This window comes from Stigmatopora argus, chromosome 15, assembly GCF_051989625.1.
Source record: "Stigmatopora argus isolate UIUO_Sarg chromosome 15, RoL_Sarg_1.0, whole genome shotgun sequence".
NCBI classification, from domain to species: Eukaryota; Metazoa; Chordata; class Actinopteri; order Syngnathiformes; family Syngnathidae; genus Stigmatopora; species Stigmatopora argus.
In genome coordinates, this window is record NC_135401.1 from 13,489,218 (window position 1) to 13,502,546 (window position 13,329).

Here is a 13,329-nt window from a genome sequence, read left to right on the forward strand (position 1 = left end):
GACATAAACTGCTTTACTAATGCTTTTGTTTTTACTAGTACTTTTAGTGAAGAGCACTCTTAGAAAGTTTTTCTTCATAAAAGTATATTTACTTTACTTAGGTACAGGATCTGATTTTTTTAAATATTAAATTTGCTCCAGTAAGTATGAGTCACCTGTGAAACGATCATCTTAAAATCTAGTAGTAATGTAACACAGGCCAGTATCTACTGATCCTCTAAGGCTCATTTTTATCTCTGAATTTATTTTTTATAACAGGGCTGATAAATTGTTGACATATACATACTGGCAGTTTACAAGTTAGCCTGCAGAGGGCATGACTGCACAGCCTTCGGGATGGCCTAAAAATACAGCTTTGCCTATCACATAAATACGTACAGTGTTCTGTTTATTTCTTACACTTCCACTGATGGCACTTATGTGGGTGTAAGTTATCTACACAGGTTCTTGCTATCAAAAATCGACACTAGATCAGTTAGTGTGTTTTCATTCAAAATTTGAATGTATCATAATGAAAAACAAGCTAATTGAGCAAAGCCTTGAACGCTAATATTTAATTATTACACGGAGAGAGAAAATAGAAACTAGTATTTAAAAAAACAACTCACTTTGCTGACAAACAGGTCAATATGGCGTCGACAAGCTGCTCCTTTTTGGTCGTTTTGGCCACATTCTTGATGTTTCCCAGCAGTCTGTGCTCGTTGATGAACTGAAAAACACAATGGAATAATTTCTTGTTAAACATAAAGAGCTATAGGTAATGCAATATAGCCAAATTGTTTGCAAATATTTTGATGTCTCCATCCATGTGGTGCCACATTGCGCCAACGAAGTATGCTCCTGTCAAAAAGCACTCTTAAAATGAGAACTGGGGCTTAGAAATCCCCAAATGACAACGTACCGAATACGCCTCATTGTCCTGTAAGAACTTTATCAGGTCTTTCTTCGGGAAATCGTCACTTCTGAGCTGCTCTGCAGACCAGTCCCGTACTGACTGCTGTCTTATCCGCCATTTTGAAGGGGGGCGGCGGCCATTTGAACTCTGACCTTGTACACACAAAAAATGTTTTCATAATAACGTGTACTAATCGAATACACGTCAATCCAACTCTCAACAACTACCGTAATTACTCGAATATAACGCGCACTCGAAAATAACACGCAGGTAATTTTGGGCCAAAAAAATCTGGAAAAACGCAGTACTCGAATATAGTGCGCACCTAAAATTTCCCGCTGACGAAAATCAGAAATCTTACCTTTTTTTCTTCGTTTCACGATTGTTTTGTTCAAACAAATTTATTCATTAGAATCCTTCAAATGAAGAGTTCCTCTCTCTCTTTGTCTGTCCTCTCATACATCTCTTCGTTGAGAATCCTATCAACGTCCACGCTTCCTTCATCCACTTCCTCTTCCTCCCACAACACATCATCCGATTGGCTTTACGAGATGACGTAAAATCCGTGCGTCGGCTTCACGAGATGACGTAAAATCCGTGCGTCGGCTCTACGAGATGACGTAAAATCCGTGCGTCAAAGTGAGTTTGACAATGCTTTTTTCGATCGAAAATTTGTAATTTATTTTATTCAATTCAATTTCAATTCAATTTATTTGGCAAGAAAAAGCACCAGGCTAAGGGCCATGTAACAAGACAAAAAAAAAAAAAAAAAATTAGTTCTTGATTATAACACGCACCCCCAACTATTGGAATTAATTATATAGCAAAAATATGCGTGTTATATTCGAGTAATTACGGTATTTTATAGCTATAAAACCTATGCTGCAGCTATAGCTGTGACACATGAAAAGCATCAATAATAATATTATTCAGGAATATAGCCACATTTTACTCACCAAAATCATTTTTATTTGTACACAAAATCCATCCTCCTTTCTTTCCTCCTTCTTTTCTATCGCCATCGAAGCTAATGCTAAAAGTCGAGCCTGTCCTGTCGTATTTGTGGTATGCCACAAGTTTGTATTCAATTTAGGGCTGTAAATGTCCGTTTCCGGTTGTGACAGGCTAGCTTGCTTGGGAGTTGTCCAACCTTTCTTAATTATGTCCAGCTTTTCTTGAAAAGTCTGTCTTGAAAATGGCTTTGACAGTAAATCTGAAACCATATCCACTTCTTCTCCTCCTTCGGCCATTGTGGGTTGAAAAACCCGCTATTAAATCAACAGAACAATGTACTATTTGCTTGTGCAGCTCGCTACAGATGCAGTGTGGTAGCTGTGGCTAGTGCACTCTATCACTAGCCAATCACAGTTTGTGAAAGCGATGACGTATCCCTACGCCTGATTGTTGAATATGCTAAATAAACTTGCGTTGGCTTCGCTGAATGTAGTCATTGTGGCGCTTTGCTCTCATACAAGAGCAAAAAGACTGGTACCTCGACGCTGAGCAGCCATTTAATTAAACAGTTGAAATCGTCAAATATCTACATTATCATATAAAATATGTAAATGTTTATACAGTCTTGTTTAACTTATTCCGTTACATCTCATCTCTCATTTTCTGAACAGCTTTATCCTCATTAGGGTTGGGGGGGTTGTGCTGGAGCCTATACCAGCTGAATTGGTGGCCAGCCAATCACAGGGCACAAGGAGACGGACAACCATTCACGCTCACACTCATACCTAGGGGCAATTTAGATTGTACAACCAGCCTACATGCATGTTTTTGTAAAGTGGGAGGAAACCAGAGTACCTGGAGAAAACCCACACAGACACAGAACATTTAAACCCCACACAGGTGGACGTGACCTGGATTTGAACCCTGTACCCCAGAAGTGTGAGGCCGATGCGCTAACTACTCGCGCCACTGGGCAGCCTAGGCTTTAATCTGTTATCATAAATCACCCCTTCTCCTCCCAATTCCGGTCGGGAGTCCCGAGTCCTCACAAATAAAATATGAAATTTCGGATTTAGTTCAGGCTCGGGGCTGCAAATCATGTTAATGGCTCGAGCTGGGCCGGGCCGAAAATTAATACCCGAGGGGCCGGTCGGGTGGGGCCGGATTTTTTCGGCCCAATGTTACCTCTACACAGAGGTAACTCAAGTAAACAGGCTACATAACTTAAAATATGTTTTTCTCTACATACGTATCTGTATCTATGCTGCTATTGAAATACTTAGCTGAAATATATCTCTGTACTTTTTTAAAAGTTTACAGCAGGAAAGTCTTTAGGGACTAAGAGAGAGGCAATGAACTTTCTGGCTTAAAACATTTTAACTTTATAATATTCCTCCATCCACGAAACACACACAAAGAACTCATTTGTACTTTACATACATACAAAGTGAATGTAACAACACAAACAGTGTTGTCATTTTATGGAGAAAAAAAAAGGTTCCTTTTCAAGGTATGATTGAGTGGTCCATTAAAAGGACGTAGAAAGCGTCCATGTCGTTCAATAAGAACTTGCAGAAGAAGGCCGCTGGAACTTAAGAGTCCAATGTCGTCATCACTGGACCATCTGGAAGTAGCGTAGAATGGCCATGATGTGCTGGGGCATGAACACGTAGCCAGTGTACACAGCCATGCCTGCCACGCTGACCAGTAGCGAGTCTGCGATGCCAGTGGTTAACGAAAACAACATGGAGGAACATGAGGTCAAACAATGGCTCCAAAGCAAGCCGATGCAATGAAGGGTAGTGAGAAGAAAACGTTGACAAAGGATATTAAGCATGAAATAATAGAAAAACATGACAGTAGTGTACAGATTACTGAGCTGGCTCGCCAACATAAGATTAAAACTTATTTTTAAGCGAGTGTGTATAGTAATCTAAGTTCATTTATGATAAATTTAAAGTTTCTGTTTTGTTACGACGTGTCACAAAAGTGTAGCGAACCGAACGTGTTGTGGGTTCAAATCCAAGGTCGGTCCACCTGTGTGGAGTTTGCATGTTCTCCCCGGGCCTGCGTGGGTTTCCTCTGGGTACTCCGGTTTAGTCCCACATTCCAAAAACATGCATGGTAGGCTGGTTGGATACTTTAAATTGCCCCTAGTTATGGGTGTGAGTGTGCATGGTTGTCCGCCTCTTTGAGCCCTGCGATCGGCTAGCCACCGAGCCTGGAGTCAGCTGGCATAGGCTCCAGCACCCCCCGCGACCCTAATGAGGATAAAGCAGTTCAGAAAATGAGATGACCACTAGATATGTATTTGTTACTTTGTGAGTGTGGTTGGTGAATTAGAACAATTAAAAACATGTTTTGCCACGGTAATATCCTATTTCTTGGTATTTTTTCAGAGGGTGGGAACGGATTAATTTGTATTACATTATTTTGATTATTTTGAAAAATTATTGGAAAATGACATACGAGCACGGTCACGTAACGCATGGGATCTCAAGGTATTACTGCATTTCATAACCAGACTTTTTATTGTCAGGTGCCGTTTTATAACACTTAAAAGTTAAGTCATGACACCAATAAAGGTGCTGCACGCTATTCAGCATAAGCAGTCTTCGGTCCGACGTAAATTCCCTTGACTTTAAAATACAGTTGGGTGCCTGAAAGACTAGATCGCCATTGTAACACGTAACAAATGTCATTTTGACCCTAGAATGGTAACCCTCTATTTCAGGGGTTACCTTTCACGCTTCTGAAATAGAGGGTAACCACCATGGTTACCGGGGGGAAAAATGGGTACCCTTCATTGCACCGTCTTGCTTAGGACCCATTTTTCCCCGGTAACCATGGTAACCCTCTATTTCAGAAGCGTGAAAGGTAACCCCTGAAATAGAGGGTTACCATTCTAGGGTTAAACCCTTGGCTCATTAAAAACAACAACAAAAACTACCCGCATACGATTGTTGTAGCTCACCTGTGTGAAAACGAGCAGGGTAAAACCTCTTGACAAACTAATCAAACACATAACTCATTACCTTTTACAAAACACATTCAAAAAGTTAAAATTTCAAATAGACCCACGTGAGCTGATTCTGCCCTGAAAATGCCGTAAGTCGACGTACTTAAGATAACTGTTGAAAAACGCATCTTTATGAAGTCAACACGGAAGAGGAGATGCTATTGCTAACAGATAGCGAAAGGATATGGATACCTAAAAGTTAACTCGGAACCCGGATAAGAGGGGAAAAGGATACTGAAGACGGTTCTCTCCCACGGTTCTAGCATGTATAGAGCAGTCACTAGAAGATATTGGCGGTAGAACCACGACAAATTCTTCCAGCAGTCGCCAAGAGCCATGTTACAAACTTGTGCTGGTGACTAACTAGCGACCGTGTTTATTTTGCACTTGCCTGAGGTAGGATTTCCGTGTTGCAGTGACGTCAACGCGTACAACATGTCAACCAATCCGACGTCCACGTTTTCTTTGGCGAAGGCGGTACTTCCGGGGTGCTAGGATAATCATGATCTGGCTCCTCGATTGAGCTTCGCCATATTGTATGTGACATGCGCATCTGACCTCTTAATCGGCGGAAGTAATGGCCAACGTGTGTTACTTTTATTGTGATGTTTGTTACATATTTTACAATTCATTATCACAGTAACGTGTTGAATACAATACCCCACAAAATATGTTGACAGAAAACATCAAGCCATTTACAGTGAAAAAAAAGTTTATAGAAATTCCAGGACAGATCTATTCACAATCATCAGTTGAGCTGCATTATATGTTCTGTGATTTAAAAATAATAATAAAAAAAGAGATTAAAAGAAAATAATGAGTGGTGGCTTGAAATTCTTCTGTAATGTGAAACATTATACAAGAAGCTCCATTCCTCGCAAGACACTATAAAACCGAAGAACAAAGTTCAGCTGTGACTGGACAAGATGTTGAAGAAGTGGTAGACGTCATCTTTGTCCATAACCGCGACCTCAGTGGAACACTCGGAGCACTGCACTGGATAGTAAACCTCATCTCCGTCCAATCCAGCAGGCATCGTCACTTTCTCGTCTTTTTTTCGCTTCCTGTTCCTTGGCACGTTCTCCACTTGCTTCTTGTAGCGCAGAACTTCCTCCCTGTTCACGCTGCAGTTCATGACGAACATGGCGCGGTACTGTGTGCGGTACCTCTCGTGTCTGTGCAGAATACAGTGCTGAATAATGGCAGGGCACACAAAAAAAGTCACCTCACCGTTGACAGTCTAGACACAGCGTGGTCATGCAAGCAGGACAGTTGAGGACAGCATCACTCCTGGGAAGACTTTTGGGTTGTGAGCGCTGTGTGTGAACAGACAACGCTGGGCGCTTCCTGTGATACCTGAAAGAAGGCAAGGACAGTTCACGACAGCCATTGGGGGAAATAAAAATCTATCAATTTTGGCGTCAAAACCCCAAAACACACTTACATTCGACGCCTGGCGTCTACCCAGGCCTGGTCCCGCTCATCCTCGTCAGGATCGTACAGCAGCTCGTCATTAGTTGGGATTCGTCGCTGAACTCGATGCTGCCCGGCGGAACTACTTGCTAAATCACACATTTTATGACGAAAAAACGTAAAGCCTATATTAGAGCCTGTGGATTGAAATAGCCAGATTACATCACTTGAAACTACGGCAAGATTGGCTATGCCACGGCGCAGTAGGTATTCTCAAGCATTCACTTTTTAAAACAGTCCACGGTTGATGGTTTTCCAGATGTTTGTTAACTCTATTTGAGGTGAAATATAACATGAAACACAAACTACAAAGTGAGATATACTAGTGACCAAAAAATAAACAGTGGTACAGTAATCCTTCAATTATCGCATCTTCACTTATCGCAAATTCACTACTTTGCGATTTTTTCCACTATTCATTATTATTATTTTTTTAAGTTCATTAAAATGTGAACATCCACGCTGAAACACGTACGCGGAAGCCACGCTTGCTACTAGGACTCAACACTGACGGTTTTCCTCCCTACTGAAACAGTTTCTTCAGTGCTGAGTCCTAGTAGCAAGCGGAAGACGAGAGTGGCTTCCGCTTGCGAGTTTCAGCACGGATTTTAACATTTTTATGAACTTTAAAAAAAAGTTTTTTTAAATAATTAATAGCAGAAAAAAATTGCAAAGAAGTGAATTCTTGATAAGTGAAGTCGCGATAATCGAGGGAAGACTGTATAACAGTACACAGAGCATATAACAACAGTGAATAAAATGTGGTTTATACATGAGGCAATGAGTGACATCATTTCAAAACTTACTGGGCTTGTCTTCGTCAGAGTCCGAGTCAAAGTAGATCTTGTCGTACATTTCAGGTTTCGCAGTGTTAGCACATGTCGAGCCATCAGCTGCACGATTTAACATAAAAAAAAGATATGTTAGATTGGTTAGCCGCTGTGTAGTTGGTGGCTCAAAATTGTCCTGGCTCCAAATGGTCAACAGCAAAGACAGCTCATTGTCGATGGCAACATTGGTATGTGAATGAATGTGAACTCATGTAAAGTGCCTAGAGCAAAGTAAAAAAAAAAATGTCAATAAAGCTCCACTATTAGTACACTCTCTATTTACCATTTAGATTAATAGCTTGTAAAAATATTTTTTTCTCTGCTAAATTTTGACCTTAAAATATTTGTCTTCGTGGTATTTGGTGAAGAATCTCACACTAAACACCAAGAAAACTAAAGAAATAATCCTGGACTTTCGCAAACGCAGCACAAATCTGGCCCGACTCCTCATAAATGGAGTATGCGTAGACAGGGTCCAGTCCTTCAAATTCCTGGGGGTCCACGTCACGGACAAGCTCTCCTGGTCTACCAACACCACGGCAGTGGTGAAGAAGGCCCAGAAACGATGCTTCTGGTAACCTTCTATAGAGCCACTGTGGAGAGCATCCTGGTATACTGCATCACAGTGTGGTAAGATGGAAGCATGGCAGCAGACAGAAAAGCCATGCAGAGAGTGATCAACACTTCCCAGAAGATCATCAGCTGCTCTCTGCCCTCATTGGATGACATTGCCAGCCCTCGCTACCTCAGCAGAGAACATTGTTAGGGACCCATACCACCCTGGTCACAACCTGTTCCAGCTGCTGCCCTCTGGCAGACGCTACAGGTCTCACAAAACACGGACAAAGAGACTTAGGGAAAAAAAATTTCCCACAGCCATCAGGACTCTGAACTTACGTTAGCACGACACACAATCCCTTCTGTGCAATAACTTCCGGATGTGCAATTACAATGTGCAATATCTTAGATTGTGCAATATTTTAGAATTTACCTGGCCAGGATGTGACTTTTTATATTTTTATATTACATATGTTTTTTTACTGGGAAAACACACTTTGTGGAGTAGCACCATCAATTTCGTTATATGCTGTTTATGATGTCAATAAAGGCTTTTGATTTGATTTGATCTATACATACCTGTCTGACTGGGCGTGGGCACCCAAGTGTCTTCCATGGTCCTGATGGTGGAACTAAGCTCAGCCTCCATCTCCTTCTCAAAGTCATCGTCGCTGGACGACTCACTTTCGCCAGTTAAGTACTCTCGGATCAGCTTCTTTTTCTGCTCTGGAGTACCATTCAGCAGTACATCAAGCTCGTCTTCCGAACTACAACAACAACATTTATTACGTCCTTCATTATCATTGAGGGGGTGAATGTTCAGTCAATTTTGCCAGACAGGGTTAGCAGACACTGTGCTCGCGTGTGTGTGTGTGTGTGTGTTGTGTGTGTGCGTGCGTGTGTGCATGTGTGTACATGTGTTTTTATCTTCAACCTACACAAGGGACAAAAGATAGAAATGAGCTCTTGGCTACAATTTTACATATTTACATATATATGATCATTAACATGAATATAAATGTTCATTAATATCTGCTGTCCCTTATTAGATAAATTAAACTCAAACTCAGAAATCAATTACTGTCAGCATGTCTTAGTCAAAATTGTACGGACGTCCATCACCGTCAATGGCAGCCAGTTTGTTACAGACAACAAAAAACCCAATGAAGCAAATTCAAAAAAAAATCATAGTGACCATGTTTTCACCATTACACAAATATCACATTAAACATTTCAAATCAAATGCCGACACAACGTGACTTCTCTATCAGATTGTTTACATTTTAGCAGCATTCTGCGCTAGCGTGCGGCTTAGCCATGAGTTGCTTAAGCTAACAACATTAAAATAATTAAATATAAATAGAAGAATAACCTGCTGGACGCTCTTTCTTCGTCGCTTGGCTCCTCAATTTCATACGCGTCAGCGTCGCTGCATTTATTCATCTTGTTCAACGTGAAACGATTAAATTTAACGGTACATTGGAGCTAACAAGTTATACAATTTTAGCCTGTTTCTTCTTCTAGTACAAGTTTGGCTTCTTTGGGTTTTTTTGGTGGACGACACGTGATTGCCACCTACCGGTTAAGTTTAATAGCTGAATGAAATGGAACAAGAAAAGAATAAATGAGTTTTTAAAAAGATGATGTTTGATATGCTGCCCATTTTTTTCACGAAGCGTATTTTCATTCCGGCTTTTCTTTTGACAACTGTATAATAGGAAGCAATTAATGCGGCGGCCTTTTTTGTAGTCTTTTTTGTCAGTCCACCTGTTGATGAGAGCTGGTCAATAATTTTCATTTTGTTCATGTTGTGAAAGCGCATTCAAAAGCATCGTCTTTGAGTATAACATTTTTCAAAAAGAAGTTTTTGAACAGAATTTTCGTTATAGTACTGAGGAACATTTGACCAATTCGTGAGCTTTGATTGACAACTTGCCCTGCGATTGGCTGGCCACCGATTCATGGTGTGCCCTGCCTCTCTTCCTCCATTACACTGACCACTGGCTCCCCTCAAGGCTGTGTACTGAGTCCTCTTCTGTACTCCCTGTACACATACGAGTGTACACCAACCCACCAGTCTAACTCCATCATCAAATTTGCTGATGACACCACTGTGGTCGGAGTCATCTCAGGAGGGGATGAGGCGGCCTACAGAGACGAGGTCAACAAACTGTCTTCGTGGTGCTCGGTGAACAACCTCACACTGAACAACACGAAAACTAAATAAATAATCCTGGACTTCAACAAACAGAGCACAGATCTGGCCCCACTCCTCATAAATGGCGTTCGTGTAGACAGGGTCCAGTCCTTTAAATTCCTGGGGATCCACGTCATGGATAAGCTCTCCTGGTCTACAAACACCACAGCAGTGGTGAAGAAGGCCCACAAACGTCTCCATTTCCTTAGGGTACTCAGGAGGAACAACTTGGACATTAAGCTTCTGGTAACCTTCTATAGAGCCACTGTGGAGAGCATCCTGGCATACTGCATCACAGTGTGGTACGCTGGAAGCACGGCAGCAGACAAAAAGGCCATGCAGAGAGTGATCAACACTGCCCAGAAGATCGTCGGCTGCTCTCTGCCCTCACTGGAAGATATTGCCAGCCCTCGTTACCTCAGCAGAGCCGGGAACATTGTTGGGGACCCGGACCACCCTGGTCACGACCTGTTCCAGCTGCTGCCCTCTGGCAGATTCTACAGGTCTCACAAAGTACGGACAAATAGGCTTTAAGACAGCTTTTTTCCCACAGCCATCAGGACTCTGAATCTGCAGTAGCACGACACACAATCCCTTCTGTGTAATAACTTCGGGGTGAGGAAACATGAAGGACGTTGGGCGGTGATCCGCCTCCTGCTGGCTGACTGAAGGTAAGTGAGAAGACAGTGTGAGGTAAGTGATCCATTTTATTCTTTGTTGGCATCGGCGAGGCAAACCTTTTCGCAGTCGCCGGGATTTGGTTGCGCTCGGGAGGTGATGCGTTGTATCCATCACGGCAGAGTGTCAGCGAGTCTGAAACTATCACTTGTTTGGACCTTTGCCTGGGAAAGCGCACTTTGTGGAGTAGCATTACCAATTTCGTCACACGTAGCTGGGTATGATGACAATTAGGCTTTTGTCAAGTCAATGATGATGACAAGCCTATGTCTGATTTTATTTTTTTATTTTTTATTGTGTTCATACTTGGCTGGGGTAGGCTACAGCACCCCCTGCGATCCGTGTGAGGATCATCAGTTCAGAGAAGGAATACATGGATGACAGGTGCATAACAGAACTTGACATCATATGCAACAAGTTGAGCGTTGAAACAGTCAATTATTCTTATTTTATGTCTCATCTCATTTTCTGAACCGCTTTATTCTCACTAGGGTCACGGGGGTGCTGGAGCCAATCCCAGTTGACTTCGGGCCAAAGGCAGGGGACACCCTGAACTGGTGGCCAGTCCATCGCAGGGCACAAGGATATAAACATCCATTCACGCTCACACTCATACCTGGAGGCAATTTGGTGTTTCCAATCAGCCTACCATGCATTTATTTGGAATGTGGGAGGAAACCGGAGTACCCTGAGAAAACCCATGTAGGCCCAGGGAGAACATGCAAACTCCACACAGGTGGACCAACCTGGATTTGAACCCATAACCCACACTGTGAGACCAACGCGCTAACCACTCAGCCGCAGGGCCGCCCTCTTATTATATGTACACATTATTATTTTCATTACTCTCACTCTAGTTCATATTTGGATACAATAATATACGAATAGAACACGAGTCTGGTTGCTGATTTCCGTGTTCATTTTGAATTGAGTTTGTCTAGCTTTTGACTTTTGTCCATTTACATTTCATTCAGACGGAGAAACGTACAATGTGCATAAAAACAGTTTATATTTAAAAATACATGGTTTTAATGTACTCATGTCAAATATATATAATTCTAAAGGTTAAATTACAGGGTTTGCAGCTAAGACAAGATTGACTGCGTCTTGACGTCTTTGATATTTTCAAGCAATCTCCCCAAATTCACCGCTTGTAAATTTCCACAAAATGGCGGATGTATTCGTAGGCTTGACATATTTTTTTTTCCGCACGGCGTGGCCCGGCACGAAGTTGACACACTCACTATATTAAGTAAGATGTTGTTGTTTAAGAAGGCCCAAACCTTGTGTGGGTTTCCTGTGTGTGGTTCCAGCTTTATCTAGGTCTACATTGTCTTTTCCTGTGTCTGTGCTTGCTACTGCTACAAACTGAATTTCCAGAATACAAGATGAATAAAGGTTAATCTAATCAAATCGATTCTAATCTAATTGAACCAGAGTTGGTGACTCCGGTCTAAATTGATTTCTAAATGGGTTCCACCGGGCTTGCGTGGGTTTTCTCGGGGTTCTCCGGTTTCCTCCCACATCCCACACACATGCATGGTAGGCAGGTTAAAAACCCTGAATTGCCCCTAGGTATGAGTGGGAGCGTGAATGCTTGTCCAATCTCTGCGATTGGCTGACCACCTTCTAGGTTGTCCCCGCGTGGTGCCCATAGTTGGCTGGGATAGGCTCCAGCACCCGCGCGACCATTATGAGAATTTGCTTAATGCTTGACAAAATGAATGAATGAGATTAATGAGAAAACCTTCAACTAATTACACAAAGTTAGACTTGTATTTAATCCAAATGGTCAGTAGAGGGCAGAAAAACCCAAGATTTGAAACTCCATCTTTTCTAGAGGTCAAAGAGGGCATGAAAAAGTTGCCGTTGAATACAACAGATTTTCCCAACCTTTTTTGAGCTGCAGCGCAATTTTTGCATAAATAAAAATCTCAAGGGAAACCACTATCTGAAAATCATTTAATTTAAAACAATGTCGCCTATATTAACAATAGTCATTCTCATCAAAGTTTTATCAGCAGGAATCACATAAACTGCCAAAATCTAATTTTTCACAGTGACCTAATGTCACCAAAAGTTGATGTCTGCAGACCCTGAACGACTTCTGGCAAAAAATAAGTAATGTAATGTTTTTAATTGCATAATTTTAGGACTTTTCTCCAAATATTACCTTAAATCTCCTAAATTTATGCCCCAAAAAAATCTCTTAGGCTAACACAGACTTTACGTCAACAAAAGTTGATGGCCTAGAAGCCAAACAACTTCCGGTTCATGTTGGAGAAAAATAAGCATGAATGAAAGTTTAAATATTGAATATAAAATACATAAATCCATTAAATTACGCTCTTAAACCAAATTTGAATGTTTTCACATTGTCATATTGTTGTTTTAAACAAGCAGATCAGCTACACCCACGCAGGCCGCTGCGTCCACCTTTATGCCTCGTAACGAGCTTATTGAGCCTATTAGATGCAGGTGTGGTGCTAATTAGACCAGGTGGCTCGCCGAGGAGGTAAAAATATTCTAATCACACACATCTGTACTGGTAGCTGCCTGCCTTCATCTCCCACCGGGTGACACTCAGACACACAAACACACAACGGGAACAATGGAGGTGTGTGTGCTTTTGCGCTGCTATTTCTGTGATTTGTTTGAATCTACAGTCAAAGAAAAACAAACTATCATTGCGAGATATAATTGTGTAATATGTTTTCTAACACAC

At 41.7% G+C, this 13,329-nt stretch overlaps 2 protein-coding genes across 2 annotated transcripts; both read right to left on the minus strand.

Annotated features, from left to right (window-relative positions):
- Positions 1–3,207: 3,207 nt before the first annotated feature.
- sptssa (serine palmitoyltransferase, small subunit A) lies at positions 3,208–5,298 on the minus strand. Its single transcript, XM_077620288.1, has 2 exons — positions 5,104–5,298; positions 3,208–3,565 (listed from the first exon to the last, which is right to left on the minus strand). Exons 1-2 carry the CDS (start codon positions 5,204–5,206, stop codon positions 3,462–3,464), a joined length of 207 nt encoding a protein of 68 aa, XP_077476414.1. The 5' UTR covers positions 5,207–5,298; the 3' UTR covers positions 3,208–3,461.
- A 145-nt stretch (positions 5,299–5,443) lies between these two features.
- eapp (e2f-associated phosphoprotein) lies at positions 5,444–9,296 on the minus strand. The gene is made up of 6 exons (XM_077620287.1): positions 9,102–9,296; positions 8,309–8,496; positions 7,148–7,234; positions 6,313–6,430; positions 6,099–6,224; positions 5,444–6,043 (listed from the first exon to the last, which is right to left on the minus strand). Exons 1-6 carry the CDS (start codon positions 9,170–9,172, stop codon positions 5,776–5,778), a joined length of 858 nt encoding a protein of 285 aa, XP_077476413.1. The 5' UTR covers positions 9,173–9,296; the 3' UTR covers positions 5,444–5,775.
- Positions 9,297–13,329: the final 4,033 nt, after the last annotated feature.

Excerpts from the sequence above, each read along its gene's own strand:
- sptssa (XM_077620288.1), bottom strand. The coding sequence starts at position 5,206 with ATGGCTCTTGGCGACTGCTGGAAGAATTTGTCGTGGTTCTACCGCCAA. Across the intron at positions 3,566-5,103 it reads GTGGGAGAGAACCGTCTTCA|ACTCGCTACTGGTCAGCGTG; the intron begins GTATCCTTTTCC and ends CTGGCATCGCAG.
- eapp (XM_077620287.1), bottom strand. The coding sequence starts at position 9,172 with ATGAATAAATGCAGCGACGCTGACGCGTATGAAATTGAGGAGCCAAGC. Across the intron at positions 8,497-9,101 it reads GAAGAAAGAGCGTCCAGCAG|TTCGGAAGACGAGCTTGATG; the intron begins GTTATTCTTCTA and ends TTGTTGTTGTAG. Across the intron at positions 6,044-6,098 it reads CTGTGTCTAGACTGTCAACG|ACACGAGAGGTACCGCACAC; the intron begins GTGAGGTGACTT and ends TATTCTGCACAG.